This window comes from Acinonyx jubatus, chromosome E1, assembly GCF_027475565.1.
Source record: "Acinonyx jubatus isolate Ajub_Pintada_27869175 chromosome E1, VMU_Ajub_asm_v1.0, whole genome shotgun sequence".
Taxonomy (NCBI): Eukaryota; Metazoa; Chordata; class Mammalia; order Carnivora; family Felidae; genus Acinonyx; species Acinonyx jubatus.
The window spans coordinates 10,306,976-10,329,216 of record NC_069397.1 but is presented as its reverse complement, the minus strand read 5'-3'; the positions used below and the strand labels follow the sequence as shown (position 1 = coordinate 10,329,216).

Below are 22,241 nucleotides of genomic sequence, written 5' to 3'. Positions count from 1 at the left end.
AAGAACAGGCATCCGGTTGGGTCCTCGTGCTATGCCTGTGGCGCGTGTGCATTTGGGGAGGAAGTGACCACCCTGCTCCCTGGTCTCCAGCACGTGGTGCGGTCTCTCCTCGTTTCAGGGAATCATACTGCCCCAGATCCTCACCGGAGTTGTCGCCAATCTTGTCAACGCCCTCATCAACTATCTGTTTCTCTATCAACTGGATCTCGGGGTGATGTGAGTCCAGCTGATTCTGGGGATGGGAGGCAGGGGGGGACCTGCCTGAGGCTTTTCCAGGGCAGGATGGCAGGGGGGGACCTCTGCTTGGTAGTGTGTCCCGGTGGGGGTCCCCTCCCTGGGCCGCTCTGGAAAGCACGGTCAGGGACGGACCGCGAGGCTGCTCCGGAAAGAAGATGCATTTAGGGCTGCCACGGGAGTCCCCGCACGATGGACAGGCACCTGCCCTCACTGGGACCGTTCCTTCCAGGGGGTCGGCACTGGCAAATACCATTTCCCAGTTCACCCTCGTGCTGCTCCTCTTCCTGTACATCCTCTGGAGGAAACTGCACCAAGATATCTGGGGAGGTAAAGTCTGCTGTTCGTTTTCCAGCTCGGACGTGGGTCTTGTCTCGGGTTGAGCTCCAGCCCAGTGGCCCGTGTGTTGGTGATGTGTCTCTGTCCCTGCTGCAGGGTGGTCCCTTGAGTGTCTGCATGACTGGGCCGGCTTCTTCGACCTGGCCTTCCCCGGCATGCTCATGCTGTGCATTGAGTGGTGGGCCTACGAGATCGGGAGCCTACTGAGCGGTCAGTGCGGGGACAGGTGGCGATGGCTGGCGTGGGCACGGGCCCCATCCGGAAGCACGGTGTCAGCTGCCTCTCTCCACCAGGTATCCTCGGCATGGTGGAGCTGGGAGCCCAGTCCGTGGTGTATGAAGTGACCGTCATTTTGTACATGGTGAGTGTCCGGGAGCCGGTCGTGTGGGGGTGCTAGATGGTGCTCTTGAAAAGAGCCCAAAGGGGCACCTGGGTGGCTCAGTCGGTTAAGCGGCTGACTTCAGCTCAGGTCACGGTCCGTGAGTTCGAGCCCTGCGTTGGGCTCTGGGCTGATGGCTCGGAGCCTGGAGCCTGCTTCCGAGTCTGTGTCTCCCTCTCTCTCTGCCCCTCCCCCCGTTCATGCTCTGTCTCTCTCTCTCTCTCAAAAATAAATAAACGTTAAAAAAAAATTTTTTTTTTAAATGAAAAGAATCCAAAGAACGAGCGTAGGCATTCATCCCGTTAGTAACCTGTGAAACGATACATGAGAGTAAAATTTCATCGTAGAGCCAGGCAGGGCCCATCTGGAATGGTGGCGTCTTTCCGGTGAGCTCTGGGGAGTTTGCACGTCCTAGCACTGTTCGGATCTGAAAGATTTTTGCTTAAGCTTCTTTATTTGTGTAGAGAGAGAGGGCATGCAAATAAGGGAGGGACAGAGAAAAAGAGGGAGAGAGAGAATTCCAAGCGGAATTCTTGCTGTCAGTGCAGAGCCTGACGTGGGGCTCGGTCCCATGAACCGTGAGAACGTGACCCGAGCCGAAATCAAGAGTCAGACACCAGCCAGGCACCCCCCGGATCTGAAAGATTTGATATGATTTGCACACTTGCCAGACATGAAGAATCTTTTCCGGTTGTCACAACACAGATAGATGCCTGGGGACAGGTCGGGGGCGCAAAGGGTGATGGCGCTAGGTTCATGGCGTGAGGAGCCGCATTGCCTGGGATGAGCTTGGGTGTGCATCTTTGCGTTTCCTTAAAGTTCCTTTTTACCCGACGCTCCGGGGAAGGGGAAAGGTCGCCGTTTTGGGATTCTGTTTTCTAAACTTGATCCCTTGATGGTCTTTCAGAACAGACTTCCGCTGGGCTCCTGGCAGTCCGTCCTCTGCACACAGAGGAGGAAACACGATTGTGCGGGACCCTCCCTTGCACACCTTAGAAGCCTTGCCCAAAAGCCCAGTATGCGATGGAGATTCACATCAGCCTGGGGGCACTCGGCTAGACAAATGGGGAGGTTGCAAATTTGTTTTCTCAGAACTTTTAGGCCCAGGTTTTACCACTGAGGTGTATGCCATGATCTCCCGGGTCCCTGTTCCCTGGGGAAGGTGCACGGTTGGGCTGAGAACCAAGCCAAGAGGCAGGGACTTCTCTGCTCCCTGCTCACTCTTCTCTTTTCGTTACGGTATGTCTGCTTTTCATTTTAGATACCTTCAGGCTTCAGTGTGGCCACCAGTATCCGGGTAGGGAATGCGCTGGGCGCTGGAGACATCGAGCAGGCCAAGAAGTCCTCAACTGTCGCCTTGCTGGTCACAGGTGCTTAGACTCTACAGTCATTGACTCACCCAAGTGGTCTGTGCCCGGGAAGCCTCCTGGTGCCCTGCAGATCTCCTTTCTCACTGGTTGTTTCTCTGCTGTTTTTACCTCCAGGAGTCTTTGCTATAACCTTCTGCGTCCTGTTGTTAATTTTTAAGGATCTGGTGGGGTACATTTTCACTAGCGACCGGTGAGTGTGGACATTTTCTTGAAACGCAAAATTTGCGGTAAAGAAATGGTTGGGTAGATGGATGCCTTCACACTGGGAGGCATCCTGGGGGTGTTGCATCTTGGAGGGTCCCTGAGCCATTTGTAAGATCAGAAACTCACCAGGGGCACCTGGGTGGCTCGGTCGGTTAAGTGGCCAACTTTGGTTCAGGTCGTGATCTCACGGTCCATGGGTTCGAGCTCCACATTGCTGACAGCTCAGAGCCTAAAAAGGACACTTCAGATTCTGTGTCTCCCGTTCTCTCTGCCTCTCTCCCACTCGTGCTCTGTCTCTCTCACTCTCAAAAATAAATAAGCATAAAAAAAGGAAAAAAAAAACCTCATTGATGTTTCCTGGGAAGAACTGATCAGATGTAGGAACTGATTTATCATCCACAATGCCAATTTATTGGGCAATTTATTGGTGATACGTGCTGCAGGTGGTCAGGATAGGTGTGTATTTTAGAGAAGGAGACCCCTTTTTGGTACCATTGATTACGTTTTCAGTTATTTTGCTCCCAGTGATAAGAATCCTCTTGGTAGCTCAGAATCTGGCCCCCAAATTCCTGGTAGATACAAGTCGTGGAATATATTGGTCAGTTCGAACCGAAGTTAAAATCTCCCTGAAGCAGCTGTCTCAAAAAATCACATGATCAGACCGATCACTGAGACGAATTCGTGTAAGGGATGGGTCTCCTGTGTGGTTTGCGGGTCCTGTTTGGGTTGGTTGCTTTCATCAGTGAGGCTGGCTGGTGTGGGCATGTCGCAAGGATACTTCTGACTTGGGTTTCTTCTATCAGCAGTTACAAAAGGCAACGTTGACTTTTCCTTCACGGGTTTAACAAGCAGGTGGTGGACAGGACTGCCCTCCGCCGTTCATTCCTTGGGTATCTTTTTGGGGTTGCCTTTTGACTTCTGATGTCGGGTTGTCCCCTTGAAGCCTCCGCCATGTTGCTGTGGGGAAATAGGATGTTTAAGTGTCCCTCGCTTCCAAGGAAGCAGAAGGGCAGCCGGAAATCATGCTCGTTTTCCTGCAAGGGAATCAGAATGGTCGTTATCGGATGTGTATCCTGCGCTGATGGTTTCAGTAGGCGCGTGGCAGACGTTTGCTTCTGAGTCTGTCCACTTCCGGAAACCGTGCGGGGCAGGAAGAAAACACGAAGAACAAAAGGGCCCAGGAACCATATCTTTGGTGGTATCGGGAGACCCGAGAAAACTCACGACGTCAAATTATTTATGAGCTGACCAGGATCAGCTGAAACTGGCAGGATTGGTGACACAGATTCTAACAAGGACTTGGAACCTAACGTTAGCAGAGAGGGAGAAGAGAGAGAGCCCCTTGGCGCAAAGTAATAAAGGAGGAAGTTACTAAAAAACAGTAATTTTTTTGAACCGTGAGAGACGAGTTTTGCATGACTTTTGAAAGTAAATTTAAAAAACCTGGAAGGAATATAGGGGCGTCTGAGTGGCGTCAGTTCAGTATCTGACGTCAGCTTAGGTCATGATCTCACGGTTCATGAGTTCGAGCCCTGTATTGGGCTCAGTGCTGACAGCTCGGGGCCTGGAGCCTGCTTCCGATTCTGTGTCTCCCTCTCTCCCTGCCCCTCCTTCACTTGCACTCTGTCTCTTTCTCTCAGAAAATGAATAAACGTTAAGAAAAAAAATTTTTTTAATCTGAAAGGAATAAATAACTTTCTAGGAAAATAATTTACCAAAACTTACCTTGGAAAACATAAAAGGTCTAACTGGACCGATTCCCTTTGAAGAAATAAGAGAAATTTATTTTAAAATTTGAAAAAGCACTAATCCCTGAGGATTCCCGTGGAGAATTTTATAAGACCTCGAAAATGTCATTCCAGTGCTGTCGAACTGTACCAGAGACCACAAAAAGGGAAATGTCCGCATTCTGTTTTGGAAGCAAAAATAACATTGGTACCGAAATCTGACGAAGTTTGTACAGTAAAAAAGAAAGTTGCAGGCCAATCCCACTTATTAATATCGGTTCTAAAATCAAAACTAAAATATTAGTGGACAGAATTCAGCAGCACATAAAAGACAATATATTTTGATGGGATATAAAAGTGAGTATGTTGGAAAAGCCAAGTTGTAGAAGGTCACGTAGAGAATGCTAGAACATGGACTAACAGTTTCTAGAAGGGGAACAGAAGACTGTATTTGTACTGGAAAAGTACAGACAGTATTCAAGATTGTTGCCCAGTCAGCAGGGAGGTGGCAATGGGTGGGCTGGGAACAGAGTGGAAGTAAGATTTTTCTCGATATTCTTTTTGCATGGCTTGATTTCTTTTAACCATTGGCAGATGTTACCTATTCAAGAAATGAAATCCAATTTGAATAGTGAACTGTATTTCTGTCCTGTTTTTAGAGGGGGAGGAGGGTGACCACCTTGTTCAGTGCTGGGTTTCCTGATTTTTTTAATTCATTCAGCAAATATTTATTGCCAGACAATGATCTAGGCCTGTTTGTTCATCACTCAAGAGTATGATGGAATTTTTTGCCTTCCTGGGTCAGTGGCAGCATTTTCTAAAAGTGTAGGTGTTAAAATCAAAGTCTCTAGCTGTAGAGGTTAGGGACTACCTCTAGGAACCAAGGATAATTCTGTAAACTGTCTCTATGGCCTTTGTAACATGCCAACCTGGGTTCCACAGAGAGAACTGTACCCACTCTGTTCTACTCCATCCAGACACACTGAGATACATGTGGAATCATGTTCAAAGAAGGATGGCATTGGGGCGCCTGGGTGGCTCAGTCGGTTAAGCATCTGACTTCGGCTCATGATCTCACGGTTCGTGGTTTCGAGCCCCACATCAAGCTCTCGAGACGCTGTCCGTGCAGGGCCCGCTTTGGATCCTCTCTCCCTGCCCCTCAACTGCTCACATATGCTTGCACACTCTCTCTCAAAAATAAACATGAAAAGAGGGTGGCATTATAATCCAAATTTTATTTTTTTGTGGGCAGTGGAGCACCACATCATCTCATGCAATTGTTTCCATCAACCAGTTGGACTATATATTCCTTCTGGAAGTGATTCGATGCAATGTAGGGTTGGTTTCCTCTACGGGCCAAGAAACCGTAGGAATGTCCACGAATCGGGTGTTGGCTGGAACGTATGAGCCCCCTCCGGTTTTACACAAGAGGCCAAGTGCCATCTCCTGAGCCACACATCTGTCTCCTCCTGATCACGACGTGCTTTCTTTTCCTAACAGAGAAATCGTGGCTCTGGTCGCTGAGGTGATTCCGATCTGTGCGGTTTCCCATGTGTTCGAAGGTCTTGCTGTAAGTGTTATGCAATATTCCTTTCAAGCCCTTTTATGATCTCCACGTTTCTTCTGATGGTGGTACATTTAAACCGAAAAGAGCAGTTGGGGGTGCCTGGGCGGCTCAGTGGGTCAAGCGTCCGACTTCGGCTCAGGTCATGATCTCACCGCTCGTGGGTTCGAGTCCCATGTCGGGCTCTGTGCTGACAGTTCAGAGCCTGGAGTCTGCTTCGCATTCTGTGTCTCCCTCTCTCTGCCCCTCCCCTGCCCTCTCCCTGTCTCTCAAAAATGAATAAACGTTAAAAACAAAAAATTAAAAAGGCAAAAAGAGAAGGAAAGAGCAACTGGGATGGGGCAGGTAGGTAATACCGAACGTTTGTACCATACTCGCTTGATAAGAACACTGGCACGTGATCACGGATTTTAAGTCCGAGCCCCGCCCCCGCCCCGGGATGGGAGGTGCCTGGGGACAGGAGTCTTTCAGAAGCCTCAGCAGTGTTCTCACTGATGGATGTTTTCTGCCTACAGTGCACAAGTGGTGGCATCCTGCGGGGAAGTGGCAACCAGAAGGCTGGGGCCATGGTCAATGCCGTCGGGTATTATGTGGTTGGTCTCCCTGTCGGGATCTCGCTGATGTTCCTGGCCAGACTGAAAGTGCTTGGTAAGCATTAACCACACGGGCAGGCAGATCTGTTACTCATGGGGCCTGGAAATGACTGTTGGAGCATGGAAGCTTTTTTCTTTTCTTTTTTTTTTTTTTTTTTTTTTGAGACTTGGCCCTGGAACTTTGAAACTTTTGCATGCTCGTTCTGTGCCCTGTCAGAGAGAAGCACGGAGTGGATAGCAGGTAGCCAGGGGCCCGGGACTGCAAGTTCATGCCCCTCTTGCCCAGCCGGGCCCGCTTTTCACACTGACATGCTTGACTAGAGCACGGTGACCTTTCTACTCCTCTCCCTGCCCTATGCCATCAAGTTCTCACGTCCTCAGAGTTGGTGAGAGCAGGAGTGCTGAGGAAGCTTTGAGAAACGTGCCTTTTGTGGCCCCGGTTCTGTCCTTTGGTAGAAGCGCTTGTATGGTGAGACCTGGAGAGTGAGTCTGCAGGACTGGTTGTGGCCATCATAAACTGGCCATACTGGAGTGTTTGGGCTGAGGCAGGGGAAGCCATGGGTCAGCCTTGGCGTGATTCTTACAGAACTTCCGGCAGCAGCCATGGTAGCCGTATACATCCTAGAGCATGGCTCCTGTGTCAGCCCATGCAGCCCTTAGAGCTGTGTTCTCAACGTCCCCTTCATTGCCATTCTGTTGGCTCCACCTCCCGCCTGGTACGACCTTGTAAGCCTTGTGCCTTGCAGGTCTCCCCAGAAGGCCATGGGTGTGATGTGTGTGAACAGCACAGAAGGAAGGCACAGGGGTGTGAGGGGACTCTTTATCCCCTTGCCACACTTGGAGGAAAGGACTTAATCCATGCTAACCTTTAAAAACATAGAGAGGGGCGCCTGGGTGGCTCAGTGGGCTAAGCATCCAACTTCTGCTCAGGTCATGATCTCGCGGTTCATGAGTTTGAGCCCCACGTCGGGCTCTGTGCTGACAGCTTAGAGCCTGGAGCCTGCTTCGGATTCTGTGTCTCTCTCTTCCTCTGCCTCTCCCTTGGTCGTGCTCTGTCTCTCTCTCAAAACATTTAAAAAATTTTTTGAAGTACAGAAACAAATGACTGCCCAGCTTTGATTTCTAAAATAATAATTTGGAATACACTGGTGGTTAACGCATGATGATGTTAAAACCTGAACACTTTATCTTTGGGTGAAGTGGTGACAGATTTAAGCATGGCTCATTTTTACCCATCAGTACTTGGCTGGCGGGGGACCAGTGAGAAGTCATCTGATACCTGGCGTGAACTTCCCATCCCGTTATGCTGCACATTGTTCTCCAGTTGAATAATATTTTAATGAAAAATACGGGAGATGTTCAAAGAATGGAGTTGCCAATGCAAAGTTCACTGGGCTTTCATCATGGTGCAGAAAATTATTTAGCTGAGTTTCTGACATTATTCATATTTTGGATTTGCCAGTGGCATAGCTAAGGGAAACATGAGAGGGATCCACTTAAAAATACAGATCTGTGTTCCCAGTGCTGTTCATTTGACAAAAGCATCTCTAGGATGTGCAAAGCAGAGGAAGTTAAGAATCACTTAAAAGAGAGGCACCTGGGTAGCTCAGTCGGTTGAGCGTCCGACTTCGGCTCAGGTCATGATCTCACAGTTTGTGGGTTCAAGCCCCGCATCAGGCTCTATGCTGACAGCTTGCCCAGAGCCTGCAGCCTGCTTCGGATTCTGTGTCTCTTTCTCTCTCTCTGCCCCTCCCCCGCTCATGCCCTGTCTCTCTCTGTCTCTCAAAAATAAATAAAATGTTAAAAAAAAAAAAAAAGAATCACTTAAAAGAAATGCTGTGGTGGGGCACCTGGGTCGCTCAGTCGGTTAAGTGTCCCAACTTCGGCTCAGGTCTTGATCTCACAGTTCGTGAGTTTGAGCTCCACGTCGGGCTCTGTGCTGACATCTTGGAAACCGGAGCCTGCTTTGGATTCTGGGTCTCCCTCTCTCTCTGCCTCTCCCCTGCTCATGCTCTGTCTGTTTGTCTGTCTCTCTCTCTCTCTCAAAGATAAATTAAAACAGGGGGCGCCTGGGTGGCGCAGTCGGTTAAGCGTCCGACTTCAGCTCAGGTCACGATCTCACGGTCCGTGAGTTCGAGCCCCGCGTCAGGCTCTGGGCTGATGGCTCAGAGCCTGGAGCCTGTTTCCGATTCTGTGTCTCCCTCTCTCTCTGCCCCTCCCCCGTTCATGCTCTGTCTCTCTCTGTCCCAAAAATAAATAAACGTTGAAAAAAAAAAAGTAAAAAAGAAAATAAATTAAAACATTAAACATTAAAAAAAAATGCTGTGGTGCAAACTTCCAGTTATAAAGTAAGTCCTGGGGATTGGGAATGCACAATATGGCAGCTACAGCTGTTAATACTGTTATTACTTGCTTGAAGGTTGGCAAGGGAGTAGATCTTAAAAGTTCTCATTGTAAGAAAAAGAATTTTGCAGCTGCGTGTGGCGACATATAATTAGATTTATCGCGGTGATCATTTCACAGTATATACACACACGTTGAATCATTGTGTTGCACGCTTGAAACTAACAGGTCAGTTATATCTCAATTGAAAACATGCTGGGAACTCTGGGGAGCTGAGGGTTCCGCGAGAAGACTGTAGCCAATCTCTGCCACCCACCTCTTCGAGAAAAAAAAGTGTAACACTAACTGGCTTGAATGTTGTGTCCCGCTTTGTAGGGTGTGCAGTATACCTACACAGGGTGCTCAGAGGCGCATCAGAATGTGACAAGTTCGCCTGGGCAGCTCCAGCAAAACATAAAGTCCATCATAATTCCCTGTGAGGCTTTTCGAATACACCTATTCCTGGGTCTTGCCCAGGGGATTCTGATCATCATCGTGTTTCGGGGTTCCGGGGTTGAGTCAAACAGAAGTCTTTTAAATGGTGTCAGGTGAAATTCCTGGAACTCTAACTCGTAACTTTCCAATTACAGCTGGAGATAGCTGGTTATTTCCTGTTTAGGATGGTTAGGGTAAGCTTGTAGTTTTTGTGGCTTGGGAACAACTGGATTTGGAAGAGAAAGCCATCCTGTATGTATTTGGTTTTATTAGTCCATTATAGGAATGGCAGGTGGTCATCCACTTTACTCTTCTAGATATTGGGCTGGGAGCGCCTGGGTAGCTCAGTCAGTTGAGTGTCCAACTTTGGCTCGGGTCATGATCTCATGGTTTGTGAGTCTGAGCCCTGCATCGGGCTCGCTGCTATCAGCGTGGAGCCTGCTTCAGATCCTCTGTCTCCCTCTCTCTCTGCTCCTCCCGTGAGTGCTCTCTCTCTTTCTCTCTCTCAAAAATAAACATGAAAATAAATAAGTAAATAAATAAAATTGAACATTGGGCTGATCGCACCTGAAACGTGATACGAGGGTGACTGGTGTCGACGGGAGCAGAACTATAAACTCTGCACCAAGTGTGGCTATCTGCACCTGTCAATCACGAGCCCAATCTGGCCACCTTGCCCTTACCCAGATCTAGATGGCTGTGGACCAACCAAATAGGAAAAGCAAAGGCCGTTAATTCTGAGCTTGCTGTAGCAAGGCCGGGGCCAGCATCACTGGAGTTCTGGCAGAGATCCAAAGGCAGGCAGAGGAGTTGGGAAGGTTTTGTGGCGGGGGGGGGGGGGGGGGGGGGGAAGGGGAAGGGGCACGCTTCGGGTGTCCCCTGATGGACGCCGGTGGCCTGGGGGAGCTGGAAGCAGGCCAAGTAGACGTGGAGCATCCTGTGCAATTGGTCAGGGGTGCGTGTTTGCTTTTCTCTGCTTGGTTCTGAGTGGGAAGCAGGGACAAAAATTAGGGAAGCTGTCAGTTCTTAAGTCAAATCCTGGCCATTTTGGGTCAGCTGTTGCAGAAGTTACTATTTAGCGTCCTGGAGTGTCCCTAGGGATAGCTATCTGGCCTTCTGCAAGTCTGATGTGGAACAGGCTGGCTTTTCGGTTGTTTATTGTGGATAAGGGGTTTTCCTGGCTCTGTTGCTGCAGGTTGTGGGTCAGAGTTCTACTTTGATCTATGGTGTGGCCATCGTATATTCAGTGTCTCAGTCTCCTCTTTTTCAGGGAAAATTAGAGACAAGGGGAATTCAGGGAAAGCTAGGGAGCCAGGTCTTACCACTTGGGGATTGTACAGTCCTCTTCATAGTCAACTGTATTGCAAGATCTTCTTTAGCTCCTTGATGTTGTACCGTCATGATGACCATCATGGTGAGCGATTGTGCAGAACCATTCAAGACTTGGGAAAAAATGCAACCATCCAGCGTCACAACCATTGAAAAGGTCCCTTCCAACAAAGTTCAGGAGCACTTTTCCCTGCTCTCTCTTCCGGTAGATGAAATCTTCTGGCTAAAGATGGTGGAGAAGCTGTTTAGGAAGATGTTGTGGGAAGGCAGCCTTAAGCTGTTGGCGGTAGGACCCTGGTGATATTTTGCACGTAGCCCATCCGTGTGGTCAGGCTGGTATTGGTGGCGAAATCCCTAGACACAGGCCTTCCAGTGTCCTAATTCTTCCAGAATTTAAGGATGTTTAAGGATGACATTGGTCCTTTCTACTTTTCCAGGAGATTGTGGGTGATGAGGACAGCATAGTGTTTTGAGTAAGGAGTAATATTTTACAGAGTTCTTTTATGTTTTTTTATTTTTTTAAATGAAAAAAAAAAGTTTTTTTTTTTAACGTTTGTTTATTTTTTGAGACAGAGAGAGACAGAGCATGAACAGGGGAGGGGCAGAGAGAGAGGGAGACACAGAATCCGAAACAGGCTCCAGGCTCTGAGCTGTCCGCACAGAGCCTGACGCGGGGCTTGAACTGACGGACCGTGAGATCATGACCTGAGCCGAAGTTGGACGCTTAACCGACCAAGCCACCCAGGCGCCCCTACAGAGTTCTTTTATATGGCTCCCATAAAGCACGTGCCTCAGTCACTTGGTATAAAACTTGCCATCTGAGACTTCTAAAACCTGAGACATCAGGCTGGAAATACAAAGTCAGGCAGCTTTTTAGTGATGGTAAGGGCTGTAGCTTTTTAGCAAGGAAATGCGTCATCTATCCTGAAAATAGACAACCGGTAACTAAAACGTATTTAAATCCTATGGAGGATACAAGCTGGACAAAATCCATCTGTAGGTGTTCAAAGGTCCCTTGAGGCCTGGTTCCCGGCCACGTCGACCTTCACGGTTTCTCCAGGATTATGTTGGTGACGAGCGACACATGACCTGAAAAAAACCTCAGCTATTTTTTTAAAGTTTCCCCACCAATGTTGGTTTCAGATGCCAAGCAGCCCGTCTACTCTGTGATGATGAATAGTTTCGTGGAGAAACTTCGCTAACATCCATTTGAAATCATCTTGTGCTGTTGAGTGGCCATCTTGATGGTGCCAGAGATTCCCGGAGTGATGGGTGTGCAACCAGATGTATTTTCCATTCGTCTTTTCAAAACCGGAGGCTAAACACTGGTCTTTTACAAGGGCCTCTTTGAACCCTCCAGAGATCTTTCTTTTGAGGGCTCGGACAGGATCAGAACCTGGTTAAAGTGGCTTGCTTGGCTCCATGACCTGCGAGGGTCTCCTTTTGGCTTCTGCATTCTCTTGTTCTCTGTGGGTCTCCATCTTTACGATGGCTGCCTCTCTGGAAGACGGAAGTGAGTTTAAAGGTTTCTTCACTTGCTTTCTATCTGTGATAGGGGCTCCGGCAGAGGTGAGAAACCCTCTCTGTTTCCAGAACAGCCCCACATCAGGCAAGGGCTTCTCCCACAGCATCAGTCTGCCGTCCGCATATATGTCTAGTCTCTGGTCTTTGCTGGTGACGTAATTTGGGAATCACAGTAGGGTCTGCCATCTGGGCTAATGTTTTACCTCGGGTAGAGGACTGCAGTCTAATATTTTATTGTTTTATTATTTTTCTTTAAAGTTTGTTTATTTTTGAGAGACACAGCATGAGCAGGGGAGGGGCAGAGAGAGAGAGAGAGAGAGAGAGGGAGACGCGGAATCCAGAGCAGGCTCCAGGCTCCGAGCTGAGCTGTCGGCACAGACCCCAACACAGGGCTCGAACTCATGAACTTTGAGATTATGGGCACAGAGAGACAAAGTAGTTTTTTGTAGTTGGGGATGCCTGGGTGGGAAGGAGGCCTGCTGAGGAGCCTTCTAGGTTTCAGAAGCCTGTTCGTGTTGGGGCCTCCTGAGCACAGGGTCTGTCTCTATGGACAAGTCTATTCATAGAGAGGTGTTGCAAGCTCAGAAAAATTTGGCTCCCGGGGTTTGCAATATCCAGTTAAACCCAGAAATCCTGGATAGGTCATACCCTAAATGAACTGTGTTGTGGCAAAATTGTGATTGTGCTTTTGAAACGATGTCTCTTTTCTGCCAAGGCTGAGAACAAGAAAACAGAATGTTTTACGTGCACTTCCTCATTCTCTGCACAAAGTAGGAGTGCTGATGCATCATGTATCAGAAATGAATCATAAGAGGGCGCCTGGGTGGCTCAGTTGGTTAAGCATCTGACTTCGGCTCAGGTCACGATCTCACGGTTTGTGAGTTCGAGTCCCTCAGAGGGCGAGCTTGAACCCCACTTTGGGTGAGTTTGAGCCCTGCTTCAGGCGAGTCCCACTTCTCTCTCTTCTCTCCCTCTCTGCCTGTCATGGGATCTCTCTCTCTCCCTATCTCTCTGCCTCTTGCTTACTTGTGCCCTCTCTCTCAAGAGGAAAAAAAAAAAGATGATCTTTCTCTCTCTCTGCCCCTCTCCCTCGCTCACGTGCTTTCTTCCTCTGTCTCATGAATGAATGAATGAATGAATGAATCCTGCTGTGATTTAAAAAAAGGAAAAAAAAAGAATCACAAGGGAAATGTACATTTTGAAAATTCTTTTTTAAATTAGAAAAAAAAATTTTTTTAAATTTTAGAGCGAGGGAGTGCAAATGGGGAGAGGGACAGAGGGAGAGCGAGAGAATCCCCAGCAAGGACGGAGCCTGATGCAGGGCTCCAGACCACGACCCTGGGATCCTAACGTGAGCCAAAATCGAGTCAGGTAGTCAACGGACTGAGCCACCCAGGTGCCCCGATTTTTAAAATTCTCGATTAAGGAACTGAGAAAAATTGAGGGGGGTGGGGGGGATTCAGTGGCCCTCCTAGCCCGTGACTGTGCAGACACACTGTTTTCCTCGGCTGGTGAAGGAAAGGGGTATCGGCTGTCCCCATGTAGAGGCTCGCTGAACAGAGCAGAACAAAGACTCCTCACTACAGTAAAGCGAGTGGCTTCAGGAGGGGTCGATGTCAGGATGGTTACTGGGTCAGGTATTTGTGGTGAGCGAGGGATAACAATTTTGTTGATGGCCCTGAAGTCTTGAGTAAAGATATCCTCATGCATTTGACTTTTTTTTTTTTTTTTTTTTTTTTTAGTGACAGTTCTAAGGGCCAGTCCAGGGTATGGAAAGACCTCTGGGTGTGACTTTTCAGCGCTAGGTTTGAATCCCTTCATTTGCCTTCAAGGGATGCTGGGGAAGTTTAGGTAACACTTGGTAGGAGCAGTCTGAACTTTTAGGGGTCCTGCTCCAATCCTTTGGCTGTGTCAGTACAATAACCAAGGCCATGGAATGTCAGGCATAGTGTCAAGGTCCTTGTCTGGGGTCTGTGTCAAATACAGGAAGCTCGGTGTGCACCCTGAGCAGACCGAATTTGACCATAAATAGAGGAGTCCGCTCAGATCTCTGGTATGCATTTGATATCACGGTTCCGCCTGCAGAGGAAGGCTCCCCCTGTGAAATTTGCAGGGGCGGTAGCATCGAGCAGGAAGCTGCGCTTCTCAGTCAAGGGCTCCAGGGTTACGGTTAAAGACTGGGATAATTGGCGGGGGTGCCTGGGTGGCTCAGTCGGATTAGTGCCTCTTTTTTTTAAAGTTTTTAAATGCTTATTTATTTTTGACCGACAGAGCGAGAGTGAGGGTGGGGTGGGCAGAGAGAGAGAGAGAGAGAGAGAGAGAGAGAGGGAGACACAGAATCCGAAGCAGGCTCCAGGCTGAGCTCTCAGCACGGAACCCGAAGCGTCTGACTCTTGCTTTCGGCTGAGGTCATGATCTTGCGGTTCGTGAGTTTTGAGCCCCGCGTCGGGCTCTGCACTGACAGTGCAGAGCCTGCTTGGGATTTTTTCTCTCTCCCTCTCCCCGGCTTGTGCTCGCTCTCTCAAAATAAATAAATAAACTTGGGGGCGGGGGGGGGGGGGGGGAAGACCGGGAGATTGGGAAAACCTGTGGGTCACTTGAAATACCAACCACCTGTGCAGTATGTGTACCCTGAGACAGAGATTGGGTAAGGTGCCGGGGCTGCTTGTAGAAAGCGGGGCATCTGCCAGGCATTGATGAGGATGGCTGTCTCTATTTACAGTGAATTCACCTGGAGTGTTGAAGGGCCTGGCGAGATAGTGGGTGATTTTGCCTTCCGCAAGCACTCCCTGACCTGAAACGAGAGAGTTTTCTTGGTCTTGGGTTTTCCCTTCCTGGCATCCCTTCTGTTTACAGTATCTGCAAGTGTCCTTGTAGTTGGAGGTTGGCTGGGGTGGGGGTGGGGGGGGCGACCATCCAGCTGTCTCTCTTGCAGGTCCCAAAGAGACTTGGGGTCTTGGCTCATTTTTGTCCCAAAGTCCTTTTTCAAAATGGTTCTCCCATGTGTTGTAGGTCAGCGAAAGGGTTATGTTTCCTACCAAGTTCCGTGTTCATCTTCGCTTTCCAATTTCAGTGTTAGTTTTCTCATTGACAAAAGGAGACGAAAGGGTTGTGACATCGAGCACCTTCTCTGACGCCCACACGGCGGTTAGAAGGGGCTTAGAACGGGCGGGCGGAAACCCAAAAAGAAAGCTCCCTGGATCAAAGCCAAGGCCTCCGGACACAAAACTGTGACAGGAGAGCCTCATCTGGTCTTAGTGGTGACCTGCAGAAAAGTCTGTCCCAGTGGATGCCAGTTGGGTTGAGAACCACAAACTCCTCGTGGGTCCGTGAGATCAGCACACGCGGCGGGCTTCTAGGGCCTGTGCCTGTGTTCTGGCCTCTAACTGTCCCTCTGTGACAGACAACACTTTACACAGCACCACAAAACACAGCAAAAGGGATGAAAAGGAATGGCCTGATTCCACCCAAGATGCCAAACGAATGGGAACCAGGGACAAAACCTGGGTACTGAGCCGAGGAGCTCATTGTAAAGAGATTGGGGCGCAGGCCTGGCCCGAACTCACGTCGTCAAGGACTGCACACGCCACAGGCCGACAGGCACAAGGGGCCTCTGTGGGTACCACATCGGGTTGGAGGCTGGGGTCCGTGGTGTTAGGCAGTGTAGGCCAGGTCTTGTGGGGCCTCCATGATGAGCTGTGGACGTGGAGAACAACCAAATGCGAAAAACAAAGGCCATTATTCTGAGTTTGCTCTAGCAAGGGAGTCAGCCACCACCACCGGAGTTTGGGCAGAGACCCAGAGACGGGCAGAGGGGTGGGAGAACTCTACAGGGAAACTAAGAGAGGTCTCAGGTGTGCGCTCATGTCCCGGGGAAGCCGGAGGCGGGCTAACAAGAGAATCGGGGCATCCTGTGGGATTGGTGGGGGCAGGGGGGAGGGCGTGTTTGCTTTACTCTGGTTGGCCCTAAGTTGGAAGCAGGGACAGAACTTAGGGAACGTGTCAATTATCGATCAAGTCCTGGCCATTTTGGGTCAGTTGTTGCAGAAGTTCTTATGTAGCACCCTGGATTATTCCCAGAGTTTGACATGTAACCAACTGGCTTTTCGGGTTTATGGTAGGTAAGGGCTTGGTTTCTGGACAGATTGCTGTAGGCTGTGGATCAGAGCTCTATTTTTTTTTTTTTTTTTAATATTTATTTTTGAGAGAGAGAGAGAGAGACAGTGTGTGAATCGGGGAGGGCCAGAGAGGGAGGGAGACAGAGAATTGGAAGCAGGTAGCTCCATGCTGTCAATGCAAAGCCTGACGTGGGGCTTGAACCCATGAACCATGAGATCATGACCTGAGCCGGAGTCAGCCTCTCAACCGACTGAGCCGCCCAGGCGCCCCTAGAGTTTTGTTTTTACATATGGTCTGCTCATTGGCTGTTTGCATATTCAGTTCCTCACAGCCCTCGTTGGCTTTTCTGATTCTGCCATTACTTCACTGTTGACCAAAGAAACCCTTCTCACTTGGGGTCTCCCTCTGTGTCCCGTGTGGGTTTACTAGGTAGAGTGCGATGGTACCTTGAGATCCATGAGACTTTTCCTGTGTTCTGTTCTCCCTCAGCCTCTCTGTGATCATCTCTCTGCGGACAACCTTGTCCCAGGAGCTCTGGAAGTCTGTGCCCAAAGCCAGTAAGCCTGTAGGAAGTGCCCAGGGAGGGAACTTAACATGGCTGGTGACTTGTGCATTTTGAAAACATTAGTCCCTTTTGAGGAAAATAGGCCATAGCTGTTCAGAAGCATAGCACTCTTAGAGACAGGAAGTAGTCTGTCTTGGGAATTTCATTTCCTTATAACCTGAATGTCTCTTACTAGCAAAGTATTAGGATCACAAAGGCCAAAAAGAGCGTCTAAACATCAGTTCTGAGACCCAGAGCACTGGGCAGTGTCCACAGGGAGCCCTGGGCCTCTCAGAACCTTCTGGAAACCAAAGGAGAGCAGGAAGGGGATGTCTGGATCACTGTGGGCTCCACTGCAGCCGTGAAAGCAGATTCTCAAAGTGAGACAGGAGGCACATACTGCCCAGGGGTGCCCTGTTTTCCATGGAATTAACCTCTGTTAAATATTTCCACTTCTAGGTCTGTGGTCAGGGATCATTATCTGTGCGATCACGCAGTGTCTGTGCTTTTTCATCTTTATTTCTCAGCTAAACTGGAAGAAAGCCTGTGAAGAGGTAACTATGTTCATTGCTGGCCCATAAAAGTTCCTCTCCTAGAAAACAATCTGTTTAGGCTCTCTCCCTCTCATTTGTAAGGTTCTTTCCCCTTTTATCACCAACGCTTTGTTGTTGTTTCAACTGCCTTTATTTCACATGCTAAGGGCCAGATACCCCTGCAGTTATCCATTTCCCTTTTGTTTATTTATCAAACAGAAAAATAGGGGTTCCTTTCCTCCTCGTATCCCAAGCCAGGCTACCACCTATGCGCCTGAAAAATGAGTTTGAGGACAAGATTTGAAACTGGAAAGAAAGGAGGGATGCCAGCCAATTTATCCTGATACTGTTTTTTATGATCCCAAAATATTTCATTAAGATACCTGCACACATGAGTGTCTCCAGCTTGCTAGGGTCAATGTGGGGTCTGAAAATAGATGGTAGACAAAACAAAAATGAAGGAAAAAGGGGAGAATCCTCTGAACTTGGGCCCAGCCTTCCCCCTAGTGCTTTTCCATCGATCCCTCCCGCCCCCCCCCCCACCATTGACCTTACTTACGTCAATCATCCTGAAAGACGATTCCATACTTGGGAACCAGAGAAGGTCCCCTTACATGTCAGTTACAGAGAATGGCTTGGTTTTTCCTAAACTGGGTAGTAGTCAAGTCAAATGTCTTATTTATAACGGTGGTAAATAATGCTTTGTGGATTGACTTTGAGTTTCATTTTCCAGGCTCGGGTACATGCCAATGTGAGACTAAATGTGGTCCGGACTAGGACCCAGTCTGTGGCCCAGCCTGCAGTCTATCAGAACATAGGTATGGAATAAACTCTCACCTCTGGGAAACAGGCCTGTCCAGGTGGTCCAGGAGGGGCCATTTGTGGGACACCACTGGATTTGCTGCCATGAGCGCCCCCCCGAACCCGGGAAATAAAGTTTCAGGGACAAATGATAAAGTCACGCAACACTCAATTTTAGGTACACTGCAGGTTGCCAGTTCCTTGGCTGACCTAATGGTACTCACGTAAGCTTTCCAAAGGGATCTCTAATACTCGGTGATCCTGTGCGTTGACCTTACCTTGGAAACTGACATTAGTAGGTCTGTGTCTATAGGGTTCCCCCATTCACCAGGCAAAGATGGGCCTTAAACAGATCGTTGTTTTAACTGTTGCTTCCGGTGACCATCACGCAAGTGTGTATATCACTTTCTCTCTGTCAAACCTGTAATCTCCCCAGACTTCCAGATCCTTCGGCAGTTAGTCATGTACTCACACTAGTTCCTCGCTTCTTTATAACCGAGTTCACAGACTGGCTGAATTACAGCCAGCTGCCAATTCCATTGTTCCTGCCAGTTTTCGTTCATGTTGTCTGGTCCCCTGTGTGCCTGGTTATCTTTGATTGTGTTCCAGATCTTGTATTTGAAAATTGCCGGTGGAAGTAATTTGAGGCCTGTGATGTCTGTCTGTCTTCAGGGAGGATTTTCCTTTGCTTTTGTTGAACACTTAGGGTTACCAGCAGTCTAGGGCAATTTCAGAAACAGCTTCCTGGAGCCCCCAGCTGACTTGAAGGCAACCAGGGTGAGGCTTGGTTTACTTCTGGTTCGTCCTGAATTCTTGGATACAGCCCCTGAGATCCGGCCTAGAGTCCAGAGGGGTTTACCTTGGTGAGGACTAAACTCCCCCCAAAAGCATTGCTCAGGTCCAGATGGAGAACTCTCAGGTCAAAAGTGGCCCCCAAAGCTGGCTGGCTTTGCTGGGTTTCCAGCTTCCCGTCGATCTTGCCCTGGTGACTTTTTGTTACTTCGGTAGTACTCTGATACCTTCAAGATGATATTTTTCATTCGTTTTATCCAGCTTTCATAATTGTCTTCAGCGGATGGTTGGTCCAAGTTTCCTATCATCTCCCATTTGTAAAAGGGTAATAATACTAGTTACATCATACCACTGACGTGAGAGTTAGGTGAGTTTCATACGAATTACTCTATTCGAAATGCTTTTCTCTCACAACTCCCAAGGGCCATCAGCACATCCCAGTATCCACTATGCTTGTTTAAGAAGTCGGATGCCCATCTTATTCTTGGTTCTTTCTGTCAACTGCCTTTGCGTTTCTCTCGGGAAGCTTTTAGGATATTTTCCTGAATTCTGACTACTCTGAAGCACTGGAAGACGGAATCTACATCTGAGTCACACCCTTGCTGGATGCCTAGTAGGCCCCCTGATGTGAAGAGTCACATCTCTCTTCAGTTCTGTGAATGGCCTTGAATGATCTCTTAGGTGATTTTTCTCCTCCGTTGGCCTTGTTCTCCTTCTGAACTGTTAATTAGAGGAGTGTTGGCCCCTTGAAAACTTGCCCTATGAATCTTAACTAGAGGGTCACTGTATTTATTCCTCTAGTTCTTGTGGTGAGGCAGAGCTCCCTGGTAGACCTAAGCTCACAATAGCAGGCTCTGGAGTTTGTGATCGGTGAATGGAGAGGCACTCTGAGATAGTATTCTTTTGCGTATCCAAGGCAGCAACTGCTTCCTCAATAAACTTTCCCCCGGCTAGTAACATACACATAGGACATCTTTTATACTAATAAAAAAAATACCCTTTTACTCTGCTCACTAAGTTCCTTTTTTCCCTTCAGCGGTGGTCCCAAGGAACCAGCGAAGAGTGTTAAGGAGAGCTGTTGTACAAAGAGACGAGACTCCATTGGATCTGCAAATGAGCCAAGACGCTAGGATGACCGGGAGACAGTTGGTGCTGTGGCGTGGGCTCCTGCTCCTGGGGGTCATTTCAATCTTGCTCCTAGGGATTTTACTGAGAGTGTATATCAGAGTTGAGGGATAGGCAAGAGAGTCAGGTCGAGCGATACTTTTTGAGTTTACAGGTAACGCACCGGCCAAGCGGTGGAAATTTGTTTTCAGTTAAGTAGTTCTACTTTGTGAGTTTACAAGTAACGCACAGACCAAGCGTTGGAAATTTTTCAGTTAAGTAGTTCTACTTTTTGAGTTTACAAGTAACGCACAGGCCAAGCGGTGGAAATTTGTTTTTAGTGAAGTAGTCCTACCTTTTGAGTTTGCAAGTAATGCACAGGCCAAGTGGTGGAAATTTGTTTTCAGTTAAGTAGCTCATCTGTGCCCATGGCTTTCAAGGATTGAGAGTTCAAAATTATGTTTTCTAATGAAAAAAGGAACTAAGGTAAAAAAAAAAAAAAAAAACCTATGTTCTAGTCTAAGACAATGTCTGAATGATGAGATTGATAATACCTCATCCATCATTGTCTCAACCCAGGACCACTGTGTACTGATGGTATTCATCTATGACTTTGATATTTCTTCTGCTTTTGTTTCTTTAGATACAAACGTATGTACTGAGTGCTTAAGGACTGTTAGCATCTAATTATTTAAAATATATTTTACAGCATGTGTTTCCTCGTGTCTTCTATGGTTATTCAATGGGAAAATGGCATTTGTTAAGATTCATTTGGGGTCCAGCTCTCAGGCACTGGTGGGCAACGGACGTGCTTGAGAAACCAAAAGAGGAGAAGACAGGTTTAAGAAGAGAGGAGTCCGATGGCATTGATGAACATGCTTCCTGTTAAGGAATGGTCTAAAAATCTGTCCGGACTGAGAAAGATTGGCAGAGACCAGGAGAGAGGAAGCTGTAGGCCAAGACCCCACTGAGAAGCAGCACCTCATTTTTCTAGAGGGGTGGACATCCCAGAGAGAGAAATAAAGGGCTTGAAGAGCTATTCTGGGCAAACTGGAAGAAGTCAGACCTTCTCCTATGTTGATGGAGGGGATTAAAGATTGGAAGGCAGCAGAAATGGAAAGAGGGGGCTAGGAAAGGGGTCCTGGGTGGGCCCCATTCATCTTCTGCTTGGGTCTTTGTCTTTATGAAGGCACCAGCTTTAGGTGGTGAACATGGCGTATCCAAGGAAGGGGTGTGTGTGTGTGTGCGCGCGTGTGCGCTTTTGTCTCAAAAGGATGAGGTTTTGGTGAATGCTCCCTTCTGCCCCAGCATTGGAGAATAATTGGGGAAGTCTTTGGAGCTGTGCAAATCCAAACAACCCTAGCTAATTCCTCTGGGGTGGAGGGAGTGGTCAGGATTTCAGTAGCGGCCTTGGATTAAGTAGTAACCAAGTTGTACTTGGACTCAACCTTCCTGGGGAGAGGGGGGACACTGTTTAACTCAGAATTAAGAACGCTGTGTACTTGGGATGGATACAAAGAGCTATGCACGGCCTTTGCCCTCAAAGAACAGATAATGGACAAGATCACAAATGTTGGCTACTATGAGTAAAAAAACACCCAGGGCCGCCTTAAGGTATCTCCACCTCGGTGTTTTACTCTTCTAGGAGAGTCACTTTACTGGGACCAAGATTAAAGGCCTGCCCTGAAGGATGCTTCCCCCCCCCCCCCTTCGCCGGCAACCTCCCCTCTCCCAGCTCTTTCGTTAGGAAGCCCACACACGCACCCTCTTCATTCCCTCCCCTGTGGATACCCCTCCTGGATACCCTCGCCTTCTAAAGAGTTCTCGCCCTGCCTGGCCTTCCCTTCACCAGGTAGGAGCCCCTGGGAAGGGATGCGGAGGCTTATCTCATCAGCCCAAGTTGCAGGCGAGGAGCGCATCCCCAGGGGAGTAAATACTTTAACACACCCGTAACCCGAGGCAGAGGGAGAGGGACTTCACCTGCAAAACCGGCGCAGTGCTCTCGGGGTGCGGTGGGTGGAATTAGAAATTCGCCCTCTCCGCCCCCGCCGCAGCACATTTCGCTCTTCCAAGCTACAGTCTCCTTTGTCAGCGCACAGCGCCCCCGACCCCGTCCTGCCTCCCCAGCACCACCCCCCACACCCCACCCGGGGATGTGCGGGCGGTGACGGTTGGCCCGTAGGTCCGGCGTCCCGGGGTGAGGCCCTCCCCCTCTCCCCCCTCCCCTTCCCCCACCCCTTCCCCCACCCCGGCCGCGTGCGCAGGTGG

General features: G+C 48.8%; 1 protein-coding gene and 1 long non-coding RNA gene across 3 annotated transcripts in view; one reads left to right on the top strand and one right to left on the bottom strand.

Annotated features, from left to right (window-relative positions):
- The window catches only part of LOC106981405 (multidrug and toxin extrusion protein 1), a 37,743-nt gene extending 17,055 nt beyond the window's left edge, over nucleotides 1-20,688 (top strand). Inside the window, exons 7-17 of the mRNA XM_053211795.1 lie at nucleotides 119-216; nucleotides 467-564; nucleotides 670-783; nucleotides 867-934; nucleotides 2,214-2,322; nucleotides 2,437-2,512; nucleotides 5,754-5,823; nucleotides 6,333-6,465; nucleotides 17,203-17,297; nucleotides 18,010-18,094; nucleotides 19,906-20,688. Of these exons, the coding sequence (XP_053067770.1) occupies nucleotides 119-216; nucleotides 467-564; nucleotides 670-783; nucleotides 867-934; nucleotides 2,214-2,322; nucleotides 2,437-2,512; nucleotides 5,754-5,823; nucleotides 6,333-6,465; nucleotides 17,203-17,297; nucleotides 18,010-18,094; nucleotides 19,906-20,108 (1,149 nt within the window). The 3' untranslated portion in view covers nucleotides 20,109-20,688. The remainder of the gene's footprint in view (nucleotides 1-118; nucleotides 217-466; nucleotides 565-669; nucleotides 784-866; nucleotides 935-2,213; nucleotides 2,323-2,436; nucleotides 2,513-5,753; nucleotides 5,824-6,332; nucleotides 6,466-17,202; nucleotides 17,298-18,009; nucleotides 18,095-19,905) is intronic.
- On the bottom strand, nucleotides 2,797-22,111 carry LOC128313392 (uncharacterized). Of its 2 annotated transcripts, none has more exons than XR_008294047.1 (3): nucleotides 21,954-22,111; nucleotides 16,646-16,762; nucleotides 2,797-3,560 (listed from the first exon to the last, which is right to left on the bottom strand). It is a non-coding gene; the product is annotated as an uncharacterized LOC128313392 (long non-coding RNA). The 2 variants fall into 2 exon arrangements; XR_008294048.1 differs by having other exon boundaries at nucleotides 2,798-3,483.
- Nucleotides 22,112-22,241: the final 130 nt, after the last annotated feature.